Source organism: Myotis yumanensis, unplaced genomic scaffold, assembly GCF_028538775.1.
Source record: "Myotis yumanensis isolate MYYU_CA2020_CCGP unplaced genomic scaffold, mMyoYum1.0.hap1 SCAF_1, whole genome shotgun sequence".
Classification (NCBI taxonomy): domain Eukaryota; kingdom Metazoa; phylum Chordata; class Mammalia; order Chiroptera; family Vespertilionidae; genus Myotis; species Myotis yumanensis.
The window spans coordinates 10,553,311-10,576,013 of NW_027223752.1; the positions used below are offsets into that span (position 1 = coordinate 10,553,311).

The 22,703-nt window shown below is 53.1% G+C and overlaps 1 protein-coding gene across 2 annotated transcripts in view; it reads left to right on the top strand.

Annotated features, from left to right (window-relative positions):
* LOC139009491 (protein Daple-like) overlaps positions 1-16,473 on the top strand; it is a 106,835-nt gene extending 90,362 nt beyond the window's left edge. For both annotated transcript variants that reach the window (XM_070413772.1, XM_070413777.1), the window contains 5 exons: positions 2,756-2,944; positions 5,504-5,575; positions 6,589-6,657; positions 7,547-7,833; positions 13,778-16,473. In XM_070413772.1, the coding sequence (XP_070269873.1) occupies positions 2,756-2,944; positions 5,504-5,575; positions 6,589-6,657; positions 7,547-7,833; positions 13,778-14,788 (1,628 nt within the window). In that variant the 3' untranslated portion in view covers positions 14,789-16,473. The remainder of the gene's footprint in view (positions 1-2,755; positions 2,945-5,503; positions 5,576-6,588; positions 6,658-7,546; positions 7,834-13,777) is intronic.
* The last annotated feature ends 6,230 nt before the right edge of the window (positions 16,474-22,703 follow it).

Here is a 22,703-nt window from a genome sequence, read left to right on the forward strand (position 1 = left end):
ATGTACGAGAATTATTAGTGAAGAGTTGACTCAGGCTATTTCATTACCGCCAGCCAGGAACATACCATTAAGTGTCCCAAGGTCTTTGAACAGGAGCAGGAGTTAGTTGTGTGGGAGCCACGTTGTCAGGAACCTGTCATTAAAATGGATGAATAAGAAATGCCAGGTCCTAAATTAATAAACATCCTTGTTTAATAATTTAACACATTGAAATTGAAAAATGGTCTAACACATCAGCTCCTAGAGCAATATAGACTTCTCACGTGCTAAGTAAAGCATTGGCACAGGGTGCCACTGAATTAACTAAATGGAGTCAGAGCCTAAAAGATTCACCGAGTCCTGATTCAGGTTGTGCCGTGGGCGTTGTTCCCACCTCTCCTGGGCTGGACAGGATTCTGATTCCCAAGAACGTTCAGCTAATGTAGCGTCATTTGTTATCGTTCATTTCATTTATTGCTGTTTTTGTTTTTTTTTCCTTTCTCTCTTGGGTTATCCGGGGGATAACAATTTAGCAACTCGGTGCAAAAAGAGCCCCTTTTTGAGAAGCAAAAGCAAGGACAAAGACAAGTCTCCAACAGCCCACCCGGCTTTCTCTAAACGCCTGCGGTTCTGGTCCTCCTCTGACATCCCACCCGCCTCTAACTACCCTCTCCCTTTCTCAGAAATTGGAGATTTCTAATCCTTTCCCTTCATCAGTGTCTTCATCATGTGCCCTCCTTCATTTCTGAAATTCAAACAAACAAACAAAAAACAGTACCTAAAGGCCAGATGCCCCATAGTGGACCCCTCCTCCTGACCCCAATTCCAAGCCAAGCTTAAAACAACCAACGTGGATTCTGATTTCAAAAGAGAAGATGAGTTGTGACACCCTCTGGACGGTACTCCAGCGCAGCGCAGTGTTAGGGGAGCCTCGGGACAGCCACGCACAGGCCCGTGGCCAGGATGCCCTGCCCAGTGAGTCCCTGGCCGAGTGCTGCCCGCTCCCGCACCTGCAGGCTTGTATGTCATGCCGTGTGTCACGCAGAACTGATCAGCTGTCGCTATGCTTCCTCTGTAAAGACTTATTTTTAAGCAGCTGCATTTAAAACCGCTGCCCTTTTCCCCACTTCCCTTGTCGGAGCAGGGGATGGTTGGCTTGTGCAGATAAGTCCCTTTTTAGATGTGTTCTGTGTTCTGAAGAATTTATTGCTGCACTCAAGCATTTTGAATAATTGGATGGATGTTGCTGAGCCAGGGTTCAGCCCGGAGTGCCGTTTTAGGGCCGAGCTACGGTCCTCTGACATCTTGGATGCTGTTGTGAGGGCAGCAGTGGACAGACAGAACATCAGCTCCCAGTCAGCCGGGAGCCGGGAGCGCTGGTCCACAGGGGCCTTTAGCTACTGCCTTGCTCTCTGTCTTCAGCCATCCTTGTACCATCTCCATGCGTTTGCCATGTCTGTATCACCTCTGTGATCGCTTACATATCTCCCCTTGAATCGACTCCCGGTTTCCATTTAACTTTATTTTAAAAGGAAAGATGATTATCGGTACTATAAATGGGAAACCAGTATCGCCATGGAAACAAGGTAATCACCAACGTAAATCCGTGACTGCCGCACTGTTCAGTCAGTTGATGTGGCACTGACTTCGTCTCGCGCACCTGCTCTGGTTCCAGGGCGGCCACGTCCTGGTCCTCTGCCTGTCTTCCCAGCATGCTGTTGGAAATGTGTGGTTTCTCTGCCATTGCTGCTGTTGGCTCATCTCCGCCTCTCCTCTGCTCCTCATGTTCACTTCATGCAGTGGCTGCCTGTCCGATTCATTCCACCCGCCTTGAATCTTGCTTCTCATCAAGGTGACCTTTCAGAATCCAAAAGTTCCCTTGGTTTGAAGTCGTAAGACTTGGGTGCGTCACACGTGACCGTGAGTCCAGACATTGAGTGGCTGAGGGTCGGGGGTCAGGTCCTGGGCGAGTGGAGACGGGTCAGAATCCCGACAGCAGACATGGCCCTGGGTCCACGCCCTTGGGCGGCCTGGAGCGGGACGCCGTGCAAAACAGCCTTGTCCCGATGCTTCTAGAGCTCCACCCACATTAACTTTTCACTTGTATGTGGAGAGCCCATCCCCTTTCCTGCTAAGAGGTTGTTGAAGATCTTTTAGGTATTTTTCCCCAGTGTTTGTTTTTTTAAATTAGGATTTTATTTAACTTTGACAAGAGTATATTAGTATGTTCACGGTAGAAAATTCAGAGATTGCAGAAAAGTGCAAAATACAAGGTAAAAATCTTCCTAGCGGTGATGAAGCCTTCTTAAACAGATGGTGGTTAGGGTGGCAATAAACACCTTTCTCAGATCACAAGGGTGCACATCCTGGACCTTGAGGGCCCAGGCCACAGGTCTCCAGTGGCCCTGAGCAGACATCAGTCAGGGTCTTTTTAAATCAGGGATTTGAGTGGCAGTGTTACTCAGCAGGTGGGCCCAGTCCCTAATGTGTTGGACTTTTAGCAGCGTTTCGTTGAGCCTCTTGAGTTGGTCCTTTACTAGTATTTTCTCCCAGCTGCTGGGGCTCGAACTGTGATCTATGGTTAGAGCAAGGGCCGGCCTCCCGGGGCCTCCAGCTCAGGCCCTCCCGTTCCGACTACAGCCCGTGAGGCGCGCAGCCCAGCTTTTGTCCCTGTGCTCCGTGTGCCCTGCTGCCGCTGCTTCTAGGCCTCGGTGTGATCACGCCACCTTGGCATGGGATGTTGCAGCCCAGTACTCACTGTCCTCCTCTGCCCCAGGCCCTAGGGACCTAGTACCAAAGCGAGGGTCGCCACACGGAGGCAGCCTTGACCGCACGGATGCCTCCGCTGAGCCAGCCATCAAGCCCTGGCCGTCAGAGCTTGGCTCCCGGGCCTGTTCATCCTCAGCCGTCACTACAGCTCCTTCCAGCTCCACCCCCATCTCCCGGCACCCAGGCCGCACCCAAGGTGAGTCACGTGTCCCTTAGAACCGAGAGGGATGAGCTTCTGGGCCGAGGTCCTTCCCAAAGAGCCTAGCTCTCAGGGGCAGGGGGGCCTCTCAGACTGAGAAGTGGTCAGCAGGTTGGTGAAGCTGTGGACAGGCTTGGCCTCCCTCGGACACAGGTTCAGACCTCAGCTCTCCCCATGGCGGTGTGGCTTTGGCGGATAGCTCCACCCTCTGGAGGCCTGGGCCTCAGCCGCTCACAGGAAAGCCCTAGAACCCACCATCGCTGCTCAGAATCGGTGGCACCAAGTAGCTCCCGAACGGAGGTGAACCAGAGCTTGGGCTAAAATCCGGCAACGTTGGAAGTTTATTCTCCTGGGAGGAGGCTTGACAGGGTCTCTGAACTGGAGGTCGGTTGGTAGAGTGGAGGGCAGGTGTCCTAACTGAAAAGCAAGGGGGTTCGGGGAAGGATTGACAGGTTGGATGTCTCCCAGGATGTCAGTAGCCATGGCGTCCGCACCTTAGATGTGCTAATACAATCCTTCAAGACATCTGATTAGCGGGAGACATTCCCAGCAGAGCAGTCGGGTCACATCTTGCCAGGTGAGGCCCGTGAGAGTTCAGGACCCCGACACCTGAGGAGAGCCCGCAACACCAGAGGCAAACGGATGTGAGAGGCAGCAGAGTCAGCGGTCACTAGGCAGAGACATACGTTTTGAAATGCCCGTCATTAGCATCAGAGCAAGCGAAGTTGCACGCTTTCGTGAAACCAGCAGGGCGCTATAAAAAGGAGCATTCGCGGGGAGAGCACTTGGAAATTTTAAATACTTAACACATTTCGTACCGCATAGAAATCTCTAAGAGATACGCCAGGGACCGCACGGTTTTGGGCAAACTGCACATTATTTAAACCATCATAACTACAGATCATAATGCACTTTAGGTGGTGTTTTTCAATAATTATAACATTTTTATTTACAAAAACAAACAAATTAAAGCTCCTAGTACTTTTTTAACGTATGGTACTGCGTAAAACATTTTCTAAAAGTGCCAGGAACTTGAAGACGAAAACTATTCGAATGACTAAAATACAATGTAACTGCAATGCTTTATGGGTTCGTGCAATTATATAGTTTTTCGTAGATTGACCTGCACAGTTTCCACCAATGAGATCGCTTCATTCGATGTGGACAAGACAGTGTGTTGACATCTAAGGTCCATAACAGATGGCGCACGAAACACGAGAAAACTCGTGAGCGGTACGAAAGGTGTTAACAGAAAGGGAAAATAACACAACACTGAAAAAGAGATGCAGCTCATAGCTTAGAGATGGAAATATCTGAATACAGCAGAATGAGCTGACAATGATGGCCCGGCGTGTTAGAAATTGACGAGAAAAGGTTATTGTTTTTCATGATTGTACCATCCACTGCACCCTGGACGCTATGGCATGCATAACCCTGGTTTGACAAGCCGAGCAAAGACGGTCCCTGCCCTCAGGGCTGCCTGGGTCGGCTTCGGGGCCTGGCCCCTTGTTTACAAATCAGAAACACCCTCAGAATCTGAGTCGAGTGAGCACTGGGCAGCCAGGCGGCCCTTCTGCGCTCCTGGCCGGACACAGAGGGCAGCCACTTACTGTTGGGCGTCAGGGGAGCTGTGCCGTGTGCCGGCCGGGCAGCATGCTCCGGGGTCCGGGTGGGCAGTCAGCAGACGGCCTCCGTCCCCCAGGCTCGAGCAGGAGCCGGGAGCACCACGTCCTGTCGGATTTCCAGCGGCCAGTGTGGCTCCAGGCCTGGCCCTCCAGGCTGACCACGGGCTGTCTCGGCCTGGATCCCACCCTGAGCCAGAGCCCACACCTGTTCAGAGCCTGCCCGAGGGCCTGTCACACCGCACACCCAGCACTGCCCACAGCGACTCCCTGGCAGCCCAGTGCTCACGCTCAGGTGGACGTAGAACTGTGGCAAAGGGGAGACCCTGGTGTCATTTGGAGGGAACCCAGGGCTGCTGTCAGCAAGAATCTAGCAAGCTTGAGGCACAGGGCAGCTTAGTCCTTCTCAGGAAAGAGCAGTGACTGGTGGCCCTTGGGTTCCGGACTGTTTCTGGTGAGGAGCTGCCGGTTCAGGGCTCAGTCTCTAGGGAATCCGCATCCTCCCTCCGGTGGTGGGTTCTTTCCTTTTCCTTCTTCCAGCCCCCCGAGAGACAAGGCCCTCTGCTTCTGGTGCAGCTGGCCCTGGAGGGTGGGAGGGGTTCCCGGGATACTGAGTCTCAGCTGCTTTTGCTGCATTGCCCTTAGGCCAGGACGCTGCTGCTTTCATTCGGAGTCCCAGGCATTGCGCCTGCGGAAGCATGATTTAATGTTGAGTCAAATAGAGTCCAGAGTATGAGGCTGTGTCGGCAGGAGAAATAGGGGGAGAGAGAGTACAGGCAGGTCCTAAGGGCACAGTCCACACGTCCCTCCCTCCTCCAGGAGCTGGACACAACGCAGGGGCTGGGCCAGCGTCAGAGGTGGGCGTCTGGCAAGAGGCCCAGGTTCCCCCTGGATGTTCCAGGTCCCCTGACTCACAGCCGTACGTTCTCCACAGGCTATCACTCAGATGACAGCCTCTGTGAGCGGTCCCTGGAGCTCGAGTTCGCCAACCACAGGCAGCAGCACGGTGAGTGGGCGGTGCGTGGTGCCCTTCAGCCTGGGTTCTCAGACCTGTTTCCATCAACTGTGCTTTTCCTTCAAGCTAAGTCGTGTGTGCACGTCCCACACACAAAGGAGGTGAAAGTGGAGGTGTTATGCTGGAGTGGGAACAGAGGACCCACAGCTCCTCAACACTCCTTCCCTGCCTCCCCTAGGGGCGGAAGCATGCGGCTCCTGCTTACATCCCTCCTGTGATGGGGAACTCACTACCTATCACGTGTCCTACTCCTGGAGGCTCTGACTCTCCTGGCTTGAAGGGAGGCCTAGTGAACCCTGCAGACGTCACTGATTGCAGGGAGCTCGACTGTCCTCACCTGGATTTTAGTGCCCAGAGCAGCTCCCAGTGGTAAATCTCACCTTAGAAAGTGTTAGAAACACTGGCCTCTGACTGAGGCCTAGTGGAAGTTTCCGCGGAAGGGATACCAGCCTTCTCAAAAAGCGAGCACTTCCTTTCGTCCTGAGGGTCCCAGCACCCGCTCGGGCACATACGTCATTGTACACACGTGGACGTGCACACACTGCGTGTCCTGGCCCCCGCTCTCACCAGGGGGCACAGTGCTGGTCTAGGCACAGTGTTCCCACGTGTGTTCCGGAGAGATTGATGCGGCAGCAAGGGTGGGCTTCCCCCCAACCCCCCAATCGTTCCCTTTCCCAGAACGGCCCTTCTTTAATCTGTACTGGGGGTCTGCATGAGATTTCCTTTGTTAACAAAATTGTATGAGGCCACAGCCCAGACCTCACAGGCATAGATGTTACAAGTTGCCGTTCTGCACGGCCCACTGCCCCTCTGTGCACGGGCCTAGCACTCAGTGAGGCTGGACCCCTCTGGGGGTCGTCGGGAATCCCAGGGTCTGTCCTCCCAGGGGCTTCCCCTGGACCACGGCAGAGTCGCTTTGTGATGCAGTTGTTGTCCGATTGGATGGTTTCGTCTGGGTTAGACTGGTCATCAGCCCTTCAGTTAAGCGTTGCCATTTCCCTCAGGGTCTCGGCCAAGCAGCTTAGAGAGCAGCAGGAATGCGTCCAGTGACAGCTCACCTCTCAGCCTGAAGGGTAAGTCGGCCTTCCCTGCTGGGCACTTTTCAGTGCACTTGGATCTCTGCTCTGAGCTGGTATTATTTGTGTAACTTAAAAAATACAGTTAGCAAGCTTCTTGGAAGCATGATGCGTTTGCATTCATAGGGCCACGTCATTCCGTTTGCAGCTTAGGCCTGGGAGTTTTAACAGATTTGGGTTCAAATCCCTTCTCCACTGACCAGCTCCGGGCACTTGGCGAGCCACCCATCCTCCGAGTCTGAGCTCCTTCAGCTTCCAGATGGAGATGACGCCAGTGGTTACGTCCACAGGGGTCAGAGGACACGGGGTGACCGGTTCCTTTATAGTGTTCACAGTTTGTTTAATGGTGCAGAATACAGTCTGTCTACACCAGTGATGGCGAACCTATGACACGCGAACTCATCTTTTTGGTTGATTTTTCTTTGTTAAATGGCATTTAAATATATAAAATAAATATCAAAAATATAAATCTTTGTTTTACTACGGTTGCAAATATCAAAAAATTTCTATATGTGACACGGCACCAGAGTTAAGTTAGGGTTTTTCAAAATGCTGACACGCCGAGCTCAAAAGGTTCGCCATCACTGCTCTACACTGTTTCAAGAGCTGTATAGTGCAGTGCCTTACAGCTGTTGATAAATTAAGCTTTAGCAGAAGCTTTCCACTTCTTTCCCAAGTTATTTTGTTTGAAAATGCCAGTGTGAACTTCTAAAGAATTCCAGAATGTCCTTGACATCCACAGTGCCAGCCTGGGAGAAGTGTGCCCTGGGTTCCCGGGCAGGGCTCTGTTCCGTGAGCTGCAGGCAGCACGGAGCCCACGGGAGGCAGGCGAGCGAGAGTGGGAGACTGATGCGTGTCCCTCTGTGTCCCCTCGCCCTGACACCAGGCTCCTCCGACCCGCTCCACCGCAGGCCCGAGAGCTTCAGCAGTGAGGACCTCATCCCCAGCAGGGACACAGCCACTCTGCCCCGCGATGCCAGCGCCCCAGGACGCACTGCCCTCAGCCGCCAGGAGTACCCGCCACCCCGGAACGGGCCTCTCCCCCCGGAGTGCATCCAGAAGAGGGGTGTGGCCCAGCCCCAGGCCTGGGTGCGGCCCTGCGCCTCCCCGAGCAGGGAGATGGTCACCCTGGAGGAGTTCCTGGAGGAAAGCAACCGGGGCTCCCCCACCGCTGTGAGTGACCGGAGCTCTCTCTTCCCTCGCTCCCCCTTCCCTCGCTCCCCTCAGATGGACGGGCACCAGAGGCAGAGACCTTGACAGCGAAGTCACAGAGAGGGATGGGGCCGGGGGCCGCCCAGCCTGGCTGCAGAGCTGGCTTAGATGGGGGAGCATAACCCCTAGCCAGAAAATGACCATGCGCTGGCCGCCAGCCCAGACCCAGGAGGCTGTTTTCTCCATCTGACGTGAGCGGTGGAAATGTAATGCCAGCAGGAGGGTGGGAGGTGTGTGCCCACCCCCTGGAGCATCCCTGCAGGGGGGGCCGGCGCCCACGTGCAGAGTTAGGCTCTCCCGCTCGGGGTGTGGCAGAGCTCGGAGCACCCGCTGACTCTGACTCTTCACTGGCAGAGGTTTCTCGGGGAAGGACCAGATGGTAAACGTTTCAGGCCGTGCAGTCTCTGCTGCAAACTCCACTCTGCCGCTGGGGCAGGTGGCGGGCCAAGGCGTCTATCCATGAAAGTTTTTAATCATTTAAAAATGTGAAAACCATCCTTCGCTCACAGGCCAGAGTGGCGAGCAGGAGCTGGCCCGCAGCGCGAGCTGGTTGAGTGCTGCTCTGCAGCTCTGGCCCTGAGCGGCAGCGGCAGGAGGAAACCCTCGTGTCTCGGGGTAGCGTTCCTGACGCTGCTCGTGCGCCTTGTAGTCTGTCTGACTTCCTGCACGAGCTGTTGGGTCCCTGCACGGCTGAAGTTACAGTTGAGAGCCTCGGAGGATTGTAGGGCTCCGGTAATTCTGTCTCGTTCCCCTTAAACTTACACAGTTGAACTTTCTCTGGCCACATAGTAAATCCTCTGGCCTGCTTTAGTAGAGCCCAGTGAGACGGCGAATCCAGACTATTTGTTCAGTCGATATTTATTGAGCAGGACTATGTTTTAGGCAGCACGCATGATGCCTGCTCTCAAAGACACCAAGTAAACCAGCTCATCAGCAAGTTTCATCACATACTTGCTGGGTGCCTAGTCTGGTGGTGGGCCCTGAAAGGAAGTATATGCATGGCCTCTGCCCTCCCGTCATTTCTGTTTCTATCTGCAAAGCACTATGCCAGGGGCTGGAGAGAAACAAAAGCCCTGCCTCACTAAGTTCACAGCCCGATGCTGAGGTTCTCAAACTCGTGCGGGTGTCATGCTCCCCTGGGCTGCCTGGACACAGGCTGGACCCCAGGAGCTCCGGGGTGGGGCTCCCCTAGAATCTGCATTATGACCAGCTTCCCAGACAATGCCCTATCTTTTCAGCCTAAATGGGTCCCAAACAACCTCACTGCAGGAGTTGGTTGTGGAAGCTGATGCTTAGCTCCTGAGATCCACTCCACCTTCCTCCACAGCGTGTCCCCCATGTGCCCCCCAACTAACCTGACGCCCCCCCCTCCCCTGAGCAGGCCTGAAGGAAGTGGTAGTCACGACAGTGCCCGCACTCAACACCTCCGCTCCCCGAGTGTGGTTGGCTGGGAGGGGGTGGAGGGGGTGTCCTGAGAGGGGCCCAGTGAGTGGCCAGAGAGGGTGGACTCATGCAGGTGGGTGTCAAAGATTTAGAAAGGATCAGAGAGGAGACGGCTGCAGAGTCGGACAGCTGTGGGCTCGAATCCCCCATCTGCCACTCTCTAGATGCGGGACCTGCTGAACCTCTGTCCTCAATTACCTTGCCTATGAAAGGTTGTTGTTTTTTTGTTTGTTTTGTTTTGTTTTGTTTTTTAAATAATTTTTTATTGATTTTTTACAGAGAGGAAGGGGGAGGGGTAGAGAGCCAGAAACATCAATGAGAGAGAAACATTGATCAGCTGCCTCCTGTACACCTCCCACTGGGGATGTGCCCGCAACCCAGGTACATGCCCTTGATCAGAATCGAACCTGGGACCTTTCAGTCCGCAGGCCGATGCTCTATCCACTGAGCCAAACCGGTTAGGGCTGAAAGGTTGTTTTAATACAGCCTTGCAAGGTTGCTTTGAGAATTGAATGAGTTGGGGGGTTGTCTTTGTTCTGTTCTTTCCCAATTATACCTGTGGTTTCTAGCATCGTGCCTGGCCCCTGGGAAGCAGTTGGTAAGTGGTCCCTGTTACTGTACGAACGCCCGGGATGTGTGACTCCTAACTAGCACGTAAAGCAGCAGAGGGTGTCTCTCAGGTTGAGTGTCCAGATGTCTTCACGGGCCAGGAGCTGTTGGCAAGTGCAGGTGGCTCCTGGGTTGCTGACGCCGCCTGACACAGGTCTAGCGGCCGTGGCCTGCCTCCTTCCCCCGGTGAACGCTGACTCATCTTCCGCGTGCTCTCCCCTCCTTGCCTCTTCTCGTGGCCCTTCACCTCAGGAGACACCACGAGGCCCCTCCAGGCCGGGAGGTGCTGGCCGGGGGCTGCAGTTACCAGAGCAGGGTCAGGCCTGGGCTTCTGACTCTGCCTGCCCAGCGTGGTGGGAAAGGACACTGGTTCTCTGGCCAGGGAAGCCCAGCCGGGCACCTGCTCAGCCGGAGAAGCAGCATGAAGGAAACAGTGGCAGGTGGCCACCCAGGGCTCAGCCTTGCACTCCCCTTGGGGGCCCGCCTCGCTCGTGCCCACCACCGCCTTTCTCAGATCAAGAGAAAGGTTGCAATTGCGAAAGGAATTGTTTTTGTTTGTTTTTTTTTCATTTCTTTTTCTGAAGTTTTGTTGTTAATATACAGGAAGGCAATGGATTTTTGCACCTTGGTTTTGTATCCTGCAACTTGACTGTATTTGCTTATTGTTTCTAACAGTTTTTTGGTGGAGTTTTTAGGGTTTTCATGTCATCCACAAAAAGTGACAGTTTGACTTCTTCCTTCCCTGTTTGGATGCCGTTTCTTTCTTTCTCTTGCCTTATTGCTGTGGCTAGGACTTCCAGCACATGTCCTTGTGGAGAGTGTGGACATTCTTGTCTTGTTCCTGATCTTAGAAAAGCTTTCGGTTTTTCACCATTGAGTATGATATTAGCTGAGGGTTTGTCACATATGGCTTTTATTATGTTTAGGTACTGTCCTTCTATTCCTGTTATATTGAGCGTTTTAATCATAAATGGATGTTGTATCTGAGCCAATGCTTTTTCCTGCAACTATTGATAAGATCATATGATAATGGAGTGTATTACTGCTTTTGCTGCATCCCAGACGTTTTGATATGGTATATTGTTATTCTCATTTGTCTCTTTATATATTTTGTTCTCATCTTTTATTTCTTCATTGCCCCAGTCATTTTTTAGTAGTATGTTTAATCTTCATGTATTTGTGAGGCTTTAAAAATATATATATTTTTTTTAGTGACTTCAGAGAGGAAGGGTGAGGAAGAGAGAGAGAGAAACGTCAGTGATGAGAGAGAATCATTTATGGGCTGCCTCCCGCATGCCCACACTGGGGATCGAGCTGGCAACCTGGGCATTGCCCTTGCCAGGAATTAAACCCAGAACCCTTGAGTCTGCAGGCCGACGCTCTATCTACCGAACCAAACTGGCTAAGGCTGTTTGTGAGTTTGATTTCTAATTTCAAGGCAGTGTGGTCAGAGAATATGCTTGGTATAATTTCAATTTCATGATTTGTTGATGCTAGTTTTGTGACCAGTATGTGGTCTAACCTTGAGAATGTTCCATGTCCGCTGGAGAAAAATGTGTAATCTGATGTTCTGTGATGAACGGTTCTATAAATGTCAATTATGTCCCTTTGTCTAGTGTTTCACTTAAGGTCAATATTTCTTTTAAAAAAATATTTTTATTGATTTCAGAGAGGAAGGGAGAGGAAGAGAGAAATAGGAACATCAATGATGAGAGAGAATCATTGATCGGCTTCCTCCTGCACACTCCCTACTAGGGATCGAGCTCGCAACCTGGGCATGTGCCCTTGACCAGAATTGAAAATGGAACCCTTCAGTCTGCATGCTGATGCTCTACTGAGCCAAACCAGCTAGGGCAAGGCCGATATTTATTTATTGATTTTCTGTTTGGTTGATCTGTCTAGAGCTATCAATGGAGTATTAAGGTCCTCCAACTATGATTGTCTTTTGATCTGTTTCTCCCTTTAGTTCTGTGAGTAGTTGTCTTACATATTTCGGTGTTTCCTGGTTGAATGCATATATATTAAGAAGTGTTACGTTTTCTTGATGTAATGTTACCTTTATCATTAAAGTGTCCATCTTTGTCTCTTGTTACCTTGAAATATATTTTTTCAGATATAAGTATGGATACACCTGCTTTTCTGTGGATCTTGTTTGCTTGGAGAATAATTTTCCACCCTTTTACTTTGAATTTACCTTTGTCTTTGTAGCTTAGATGGGCCTCTTGTAGGTGACATATGGTTGGGTTTTGTTTTGGGATCCACTCTGCTATTCTGTTCCTCTTGGTGAATTTGGACTATTTACATTTAGGGTAATTATTGATGTATGAGGATTTCCTATAGCCATTTTATATTTTGTTTCCTGGTAGCTCTGCTCCCTTGATTCTTTTCCTTTATATTTCTATTTGGGTTTTTTTGGTGGTATTCCATTCATCTTTCCTCGGTTTCCTCTTTTTTTAAGCTGTATGTCCTAGTTTGGGGATTTTTGTGTGTGGTTATCATTAGGTTTATAAAAAAATGAAGTTGCATATATAACGTAGTTTTTGTTCTTTTGAGTGCATCTGATTTTCATCTTCCTTTGCCAGTTCAGACCTTTCCCCCTCCCCTTTTATGTTTTTGTTGTCACAAATTAATCCCTTATGTTCTTTGTTTCAGGTAGAATAAGTCCCTTGAGTATTTCTTGCAGTGGGGGTTTTCTGGTGATAAAATCCCCCAGCTTCTTTATGTCTGGGAACATCTTTATTTCTCCTTCATATTTAAAGGATGATTTTGCTGGACATATTACTCGTGGCTGGTAATTTCTCTCTTTCAAGCCCTTGAATATTTGGTCTACTCTCTTCAGGCCTGTAGAGTTCCTACTGAGAAGTCAGATGAAATTCTGATGGGTTTTCCTTTGTAGGTCACTTCCTTTTTTTCCCTGGCCTCTTTGAGAATTTTTCTTTGTCGTTAATTCTTGACAGCTTCAATACCAAGGGCCTTGGAGAGGGCCCCTTTGGATTGAGGTAACTAGGTGTTCTGTGTGCTTCTTGGATTCGAGGATCTAGTTCTTCCCATAGATTTGGGACGTTCTCGTCCACTGTTTGTTTGGATAGGCTCTCCATTCCATGTTCCCTCTTGCCTCCTCCGAATGCCTGTAATTCTAATGCTGCTTTTTCTGATGGAGTCAGATAGGTATCCGGAGCTTTTTCATTTTTCTTTATGCTTGGGTCTCTTCTCTCCTTCTTTCTTCATCATTTCTTGATTCCTGTCTTCAATATCACTAATTCTTTCCTCTGTTTGGTTCTGTTTTCTGTGCTCAGTAGTTCGCTTTTAATCTCCTTAATTGCATGCTTCATTTCCTGGATTTCTGATTGGTTCTTTTCTGATGTTTCCATCTCTTTGGTAAAGTACGCATTTTGTTCATTGATTTGTTTTCTGAGTGCACTGAATTGCCTGTTGGTATTTTCTCGCATCTCATTGAGTATTTTCAGAACCTTAATCTTGAAATCTCTGTTATTTATATCACATATTTCCATGTGTTCCAGCCTGCTTTCTGGGGACTTTTCATTTTCTTTCTAGTCATCCTCATTGCTGTGGTTCTTCATGGTATTTGCTGTCCTCCTTTGCTTATGCATTTATCTCTGAAGAGGTCTATTTATAATTTTCCAGTAGAGGGCACTGAATCTCAAGATTTTTAATTTTTTTTTTAACCTCTGCGGTCTCTCAGTCTTGAACCTCTGCAGCTTCTGTAAGACAGTACAGCCGTGCTGCTTGGGGGTGGGGTTGGTTTTGCCCTCACCATCACAGCGACCCCTGACCTCCAAGGACCCTCCTGGCCTTCACTCCTGCCTCTCAGTTCTTCCTCTCTTCTCTATAGGACCCTCCTGGTTGCCGGGATGACCTGCTAAGTGACTACTTCAGAAAGGCCAATGACCTCCCAGCCATCGGAGGCCAGCCAGGCCCACCCGCCAGGAGAGAAGGGGCCAGGATGCCCACCAGCTTGGTGGCCCCCACTCTCAAGATGGCCGTCAGCACCTCGGAGGGGAAGCTGCTAAAGCCGGGACAGTATGTGAAGCCCAACTTGAGACCTGCCGACGCTGAGACCCCACCCAGTGCCCCCCTGAGGCCGGCCCAGCCTCCCCAGAGCCTTTCTCTGGGCAGACCCCGGCAGGCCACAATGCCCCCAACCTCCCACTCACCTGCCAGCCGGAGCGCGTCCCTGAGCAGGGCCTTCAGCCTGGCCTCAGCTGACCTGCTTCGAGCCAGCGGGCCAGAGGCCTCCAAACAGGACTGTCCTCTGAAGCCGGGGGGTTCTGAGGCCTCGGGGGGCAGAGAAACAGGCAGCCACACCCCACAAAGCTCCATACCCCTCAGCTCCCACAGCCTGGCCCGGGAGAAGACCCCACTTGTGGGAAAGGCTGGTGGCTCCTTTCAGGCCCTGGGTCCCCGAAGCCGACCACTGGACATGAGGCGCTTCTCACTGGCTCCCCCAAAGGAGGAGAGGCTGGCTCCCCTGCCACAGTCCGCCACGGCCCCAGCCATTGCCACTGGAGGCGGTGGTGGCAGCAACTCTCAGCCCCACCACCGCTCACCAACTCCAGCCCCAGCTGTCAGAACTAGGCCCCCAACCCCCCAACACTCAGGGGAAGTGGCCACCATCGCGCCTGTCCGGGTGGGGCTCAGCCTCTCAGAGGGTGACGGGGCCCCAGGACAGGCCCACAGAGAGGGGCTCCCTGCCAAGAGCCCGGGCAGGTCTCCCGACTTGGCTCCCCGCACCAGCCGGGCCCCTGAGGACTTGAGTCGTGGGAACAACTCAAAAAGCATGCCGGCGTCCCCAGAGCCGGGCGGGGACCAGCAGACTGTGTGGTACGAATACGGCTGTGTGTGACTGTCTCCTGGCCCCATAGCCCGAGCCTTAAAACTACTGACCGTGGCCGCCTCTCCTGTCCGCCTGTGGTGCCAGGAGAGGGCTGTAGAATGAGGAAAGGGGTCCCCGTGTGCCTCTTCCATGTGTTCTGTTAGTGAGAACGCTGTGCCAAGGTGTGGAACACGTGTCTGACCCTCCAGCCACTCGTATCTTTTGAACAAATCCACTTTGGCCTGGGGACGCTCACACTGCAATGACAGACCGACTTCCCCGAGGCAGACACTATGTGAGCGTGCCCCTTAGAACACTTGTTTGCAGTTTGACCTCCATGAAAGTGTGCCTGTGACGGTGAGCAGATGCACACATGCTCTCAGGGCTGAGCCCTGGTCCGGAAACTCTACTCCCTCTCCCAGAAGCCAGATGATCCTAGGAGGAGCCCAGACCGGCCAAACTACAAAGACCTGGAGGCCCTGGGTGGACCCTAGAGTCAGGCTCACTGTTAACCCAGGGCGCTGCCGAGCCAGGCCTGGGGCCCCATGTGCTTCGCCACTGGGCCAAGGTGGCCTCAGGCTTTGCCTTCACACCAGGACCTGCCTCCCTGCTCACTTATCTATAAACACTGGGTCTGCCCGGCCTCGGGGTGGGTAGAGAGAAGCCTTGCCCACCCCCTCCCAGCAAGTGTACATAGTGTGTACGGGCGGGGGGCGGGGGGCGCGAGAGGGAGGTGCAGCCTGATTTGGAAAGTGGCTGCAGCGCCCCAGTGTCCCCCCATCGAGGGTGAGACGTTGATTTATTTCTGAATAATTTCTGTGGTAGAAACCAAATTTCTTTAATATATTACATATATGTGTACACACTCATGAAATATATATATATTCTTTGATGGGGATCTACAGGATATCCCCCCCCCCCAAAAAAAAATGTACGCACTAACAGCTGATAACTCAATTTTCACTTCTTTTCAGGTTAACATTCGAAATAATGGGTGAAGCCAGGCTAAGCTCTAAACAAAGATAACTTACCCCCTAGACTCACATAAAAGATAGAAGTTTACGGTACGAAACGGGCAGCGGTGCCTGGACCACAACCGCTGTGACGCAGAGGAATCACCAACATCGAGAACCATTTCGTTCGGTGTTTGTGCTCCTTCTCTCAATACCTGCCCTCGATTCCTCGACTGTTACCGGTTTTGTACCGTAAACTTCATCCTTTATGTATCCCCCTAAAAAGTCTGGTGGGTAAGTTCTTTTTGTTGAAAGCTTAGTCTGGCTTCACCCATTGCTTCAAATAAATTAAAACTGAAAAGGGAATTAGGTGAGTTATCAGCTGTTAAAGTGTGTTTGTGTTCCAATGGGAATCATTCATTTCCATCGGGAGTCTGGCCTCTACATTTTGGGGGGACGCCCTATATTTATATCCCACGGGGAGTCATTCTCTCCCATCGGGCATCTCCCCTGCTGCTGTGTGCATTTGGCCGGGTTCCTGACACATTTCGTTCCCTGTTGTTTACTAAGGTGCTCTTCCTGGGATGTACCAACTTGGTGATTGGGGTTTTATAAAGATTTTTTTCCTTTTGAGCTAAAGTCCTGAGAAAGAAATGGGAATGTTAACATGGTCGGTTTTCGGAGTGCTTTGGGTTGTGTATTAAATAGCCATTGATTCTGGGACACAAGGACGGGTTTGTAATAAAATGAGATGTTGTAAAACTGAGTCCTAGTTTTCCTCACCACTCGTCACTGGCAGCGCAGCCCCCCAGTCTCCTCAGCCCCTGGAATCCACCAGCTCCCTTTGCCTGAGGTCAGAGAATGGGAAAGCGACGTTTCCTATTTTCCAGGCTTGTGTTTACGTTCCTATAAGTTGGATCCCATTTAGATACAGGATTTAGATCATAGCGGGAGCTTAGCTTAAAGTGATCCTTTGCTCTGTTCGAGAGGGAAGCATCCAGAAGGTGGGTTGGAGAAAGGGTTGGAGACATGAAATAACCATCGTGCCTCTAGGCTTTTCCGGTCCACTGTTTGGCTCTAGATGGTGGACGTGAGCTGCAGCAACCAGCCAGGGTTTCCTGCCTGTGACTCATCATCAATGGTCAAGAGCCAGATTTTTTAACCAATCGTGTTGCTGTTTGTCCTGGTACAGGCTGATCAAGGACCAATTGCTGACAGCAACCAAGGACCCTGGCTCAGTCCTGAATGGGTTTTTGTAACTAGGTTATCAGTCGCTGCTTTCCGTGGGCAGCCCCTAAACATAAATTGCGAACTATATACCTTCACCCTTACAATCCAAAGCTCTAGACTAGAGCCCAGCAGTATTCAATGGTTGTGTAAAAAGTACAATAACATTTAAAATGTGTGCCATGCAGAAAAAATAAAGTGATCCTTTGGATTTTTGCAAGGCTACTCGACTAGGAAGAGGCAGATGAGGGAGGAAGGGAGGCCGGCACGTAAATATCCCCACGTGACCCCGTCTTCTAATGGTGTTCTGTCCAGCTGCCGCCTGCGTGCCCCCTTCCTTCCTCACCCAACCTCTCCTGGAAGGTGCCTCCTTTCCCCTTCTTTCCCGAGGTCCTGCAGCGGTGGGAGCCGAGCTGCCCTCCCCAATGCCTGGAGCCAAACTGAGCAGCGGCACCTGCAGGCCTCCCCTGCGCCTTTGGCTTTTGCAGGATCTGACACTGGCCAGTCACCCCTCAGAGCTCTCAGCCTCTGTCCCCTGATGCTCGCCCGTCTGGGACAGCTCTTCAGGGCTCACACTTGCCAGTCGCTCTGTCACTCACTCATTCCTTCCACAAACACTCACTGTGTGCTCACTCCCGGGTTCCACCGTGGAGGCAGCTCCCTCCAGGCCCCTGTGCAGGGCTGACCCACCTGCTCCCCTAGCACTGACCACTGCTGAGCTTCAGGCCTGAGGTTGGCTGCCTTAGACCTTCTGCCCGGGCTGCAGGCTTCCTCCACTCTCCCTGGCTCCTCTGGGCTCCCTACTTACCCAAGGACACCAGCTGTCAATCACAGAAGCCAAAAGCTGGTGGTGCAGGCTGGACGCCTCCTCTCTCCACTTCCCACAGGTGATAGCTCCCCTGAACCTGGGAATGGGTCTGGAATCTGCCCGCCCATCTTAGCTGACTGTTCTCATCCCAGGTCCCCCCGACACCCCTGTCCCTGGGTCTTGGCAGGGGCTTGCCAACTGGTCTGCCTGCCTCCCACAACTTCTCGGCCCCATGGCACCTCTCGGCATTCACCCTGGGTGACCTTCCTTTTTGAACCTCCCCTGCCTCAGCCTCCACACTAGCTACAGCATTTCTTTGCGGTCTAGCTTCTCCATGGGTCACTTCAGGGTGCACCCAGCCCTCTATCACCCCCGACCCCTCCAGCCTGAGACAAGCTCGTACACACCCACAGCTTTCATTGCAACCTTCCCGAAGGCTCCAAACACCTCTAGCCCCAGCCTCTCCTGGGAACCTTCAGGTCTGTTCCCAGCTTGGATGTCCCGAGACACCTCCAACTCAAAATGCTCAGCACATGGTTCACCATCCTCCCCACCAAAGCCTCTGTGCACCTCCTCTCATCACCTCTGTCCCCTCCCCCAGACCATGTTGGGCACCCCCCTCTCTCTTCCCCGTGTCCTATCCATCACTCCCTCAGCTGCTTCCAGCTCTGATGTCTCGCTCACATACCCAGCCAACCCAGGTGGTGGGCCCCCCTGGGCAATACCACGGGGTCCCGTTGCTGAGGGGGCACCCAAACCGTGGCCCGTGGAGCTCCAGGGCCCCACCTCTACCCTGGCCTGGGAGCTGTGTGATCTGGGGGGTGGGAAACATCCAAGTGACAGCTCAGGGCCGAGGTCTGCCTGCAGAGAGGGTGGGGTCACCTGTGGCACCAGAGGGGCTCTCCCTGGGAGAACAGCAAAGTGAGAAAATTAGAAAACGTCGCACAAACCTTGGGAAGGAGGCATCCAGCCAAATGTTTATCAACCAATCAGAGGGAGAGGAGGGAATATGTTTATCTGTATGCACACACACATACATACACATGTATATACACATGTATGCACACAGCCCATCGATTCCCTTAGAAAGCTCTCATTGATTTTCCAAACAGGTGTATTGATAGCCCACCTGTGCTTGCCCTCGACTGACAGATGAGAGTGGTTCCAACGTGAATGCTGGATGCTGTTTTCTTTTATGTTGGCAAGTAAAGCAAGCTGGAGGTGTCTGTGAGAACCTCACTCATTTGTTAATGATGTGAGTGACCACTCAATCAGTCCTTTTCTGAATGCCAGCCCACATCTCTCAATTTCTTGTAATATACTCACATTGGAATGGCTACAGACATTTTTTAAACTAGAGGTACAATTTACATACATTAATATTCACCCAAGCCCTAGCTGGGTTGCTCAGTGGATAGAGCGTCAGCCTGTGGACTGAAGGGTCCTAGGTTCTATTCAGGTCAAGGGCACATACATGCCCAGGTTGCAGGCTCAATCCCCAGTGGGGAGCGTGTAGGAGGCAGCCGATCAGTGATTCTCTCTCGTCATTGATGTTTCTATCTCCTCCCTTCCTCTCTGAAATCAATAAAAATATATTTAAAAAACAATATTCACCCAAGACACACTTCTAAGTTTAATCTTTACTTTTAACATGTCCCCCATCACTTTCTCGTCTAGAGGCAGCAGACACTGAAGAAAACAAACCAAGCCCTGGTTTGGTAACGTGCCAGTTCCTATGGTGTAAATATGTTCCCCACAAGCGATTTCAAGCTGCCAACATGAAGTCCCTAACCCCGGGGATGGGAAGAGATGTGCAGGTGTGAAACGCGATCTCATATCACCTCCACGCAGGTACAGTAGGCCTCGACAACCCCAAGAGCATGGGTACTGGTACAGCGATTACAAGTGGCAGGTTCTGAGTATTTGTTACCTTTGTTTTTAATATAAATTATTTAATCGCAGGCTTATGTAAGTTCATTTTTAATGATGGCTGTGTTTAACACCTGGCTTTCCAATCTCTGTAACACGGATGGGCTCTCCCAAGCCAGCACAGGGTGGCTGCAGCACAGCAGGGGGAGGGCTGGGCTGAAAGGGAAGGGACAAGGAAGAAGTGGCCAAAGGAGAAGGTGCATGTCCAGAGCAGAGCAGCTGGCCCTCCTGGTCCCTGCTGGCATGTGGGGGCGCAGTGACCACCCCCCGCCCCCCCCCCCCCCCCCCACACACACACACCGGCACAGAGAGGCCCCCTGGGCTGGGGCTGGAGGCTGGAAAATGCCCAGGCTTCTCTCCCCTGCCCTCCTTCCTCCTTGACCTTTCGCAGGGGGTAGAGCGGAAAGAGGGGCCTGGGAAACCATCACCTCCCATCTGCAGCGTGGGGCAGAGTGGGGCAGCGTGGGGCAGAGTGGGGCAGAGTGGGGCAGAGTGGACAACGGGAAGGCGGGCAGGAGCCTGGAGGGGAGGGTCCTGGCAGGGCTGACACGTGCGGGGGCGGGGGGGGGGGGGGTGGAGGGGGCGTCCTAGCAGGGCTGAGAAATGGCATTCCCGTTCCTAGCTCTGTTTTCTGGCCCAGCCCCCTGAGGTGGGGTTCACGCAGCCGCTTCGCTGCAGAGGCAACACCGGCCACCTGCGTCCCCATCGCCCCGCCCCCGAGACCCCCGAGGACACGTCCGGCCCCTCCGTGCCCCCGCGGGAGAGCGATGGCCCTCCGGAGCCCTCCTGGCAGCCGCGTCCTCCCGCGGCCCGGGGGGCAGCTGCTCCGCGCCCGCGGGCGCGCGCCCAGCCTCCGCCCCTCCGCGGCCTGCGGTGGCGGCGGCCGCGGGCCCCTCCGCACCACGCCCCGCGGTGCCCTCGCCGCAGCCGCGCCGCGTCCCTCCCCTCCTGCCGGCCCGGCCCGGCCCTGGCTCAGCTGGTGGGACCGTCCTCCGCCCGCTTCCTGCACCGGGACCTGGGAGAGGTGAGTGCGCCCTCCGGGCAGCTCGGACCGAGGCCGGGACAGCGGGGCAGGCAGCGGGGGCGGGGGTGTAGGGGGTGACAGCGGCGGACGCGGGGCGGAGGGACCACGGGCCTTCTGCGAGGCCCGCTCCCCAACACTAACCGCAGCTGGAAAGTGGAAATTCAGTCTGCGAGAGAGGGCTTGGCGGCGAGTGGAGGACGGAAGGCCGGGGAGGTCGGGCCCTATCATGCCAGGGACCTTCCGGCACGTGGGTGGCACTTGGGGACACAGCAAGCCAGAGGGGGCTGCCCTGCCCAGGGTGCCTGGGGTGGGGCACATCTCAAAAGTCCAACACTGTCCGGGTTCCCTGGGGACGTGCCGCACCTGCCTAAAGGTAAGGCCCACCTGGGAGGAGCCCAGGACCCACCCAGGGGGGCTCTCCTGGGCTCAGTGGCACCAGTCCGGCTGGCTGGGGAATGTCATCCTGCTCAGGGGTGGGGAGTGGGGCGGGGGGGCAAACTGCTATCCACTGACTGTCTGCTGGTCCTGGTACTTATCCCGAATTATCTCCTTTAACTGTCCCAGTTCATCCCTTCCTTCTCTCAGCGCATGGGCCCTCTGCTGGGCTTCAGCCCGCACCTACACTGTTCAGAGGGCTCCTTCAGCCACTGCACCATGCACACCACCCCCGGGAGCATTCCCAAGGTACCTCCTAGTTCCCTTGTAGGTTTCTGGTGAGAAGTCTCCTCTTTCAGGAAGGCCACCCTGACTGCCCTCCTCCTGATCAGGAGCTTTTGAACTTTGGGCTCCCACAGTGTGGTCCCTCCCTCCTCCTCGTCCTCCTCCTCCAATCATAGCTGTGGTCAGAGAATTGTAATTGCTGTGGTAATCCTAGTTTTCCCTTCTAAATCAGAGTTTCAAAAACTCCGCCATTCAAACTTCATTTTATTACATATGTGGGGGAGGGAGACATTTTCCTTCCCCTCCTAGGTTCTTTAACTGGCCTAATAATTAAATCGGCACCAGACAGATTCACAAGAGAGAATAACCACATTTAGTTTCATATGTGTGCATGGGAACCCCACATCCATGAGCGAGTCAGAGACCTTGAATCCATGAGGGGCTCAAAGACAGGAAGGGAAATGAGGTATGTATGACGTTCTGAGTTAAGAATGAGCCGAGGTGCCTTGGGGCTTCAGAGGGAAAGGTCATTGCAGGATGATAAGAACAGATGCTCAGTAACTCAGAGTTTGCCTTGCCCCAGAGATAGGTCACCAAAAAAAGAGTTATTTCTGGTGATAACTCCTATTATGGCAAGGCCCCGAATTCAAATTCTTCTAGGTAGTTAAGGGGGAGGCAGATGTTTCTCTTGAGCCCACAGGGTCTCCATAGCCTTTAGCTCAGAATAGCCCCCATGCCACAGAGAAGGGAAAGAGACGGGATGCATGTCCCCTTATGCAGCCTGCCACCCCTGTGGGCCTTACACTGCTGATCCTCTCTTCTCTCTGGCCAGCCCTGATGCCCACTGTGTGGCTCCCTTGAGGCTTCCCTGCTGTCTAGACTCCTGACGTGGGAGCTGTGACTCCAGCACCATCTCTTCCATGTCCCCTGAGCTCCTGCCTCCACCAGGCAGCCCTCCGGGGTGCTCAGCTCCTCTCCTCCATATCCACCTAGCCACACAACCCTGCATGACAAGGGGAGGGTGTGCAGGCCACTCACTGTTCCCTGGCTGGCTCCTGCCTCTCTCCAGCTTTCTTTTCTTCCTGTCCAGGAAGGCACACTGAGCAGACTAGCTCGGCCCCTGTCTAACCAGCCCCTCTCCCCTCGCAGCGCCCCACCCCCAGCTCTGTGCGGGTTCTCAGACCTCACAGCCGCTCAGCTCGCCTTCTGACCCAGTTCCCACTCGCCTTCCCCACTATGGAGAGTGTGTGCCGGGGGTGGGGATTAGGCCGTGGACGTCCTAAGGGAGAGATCAGGCCCGTTGCTGAGGGGCACTCAGTGCCTCTTTGTCCACAACTGGGCCCA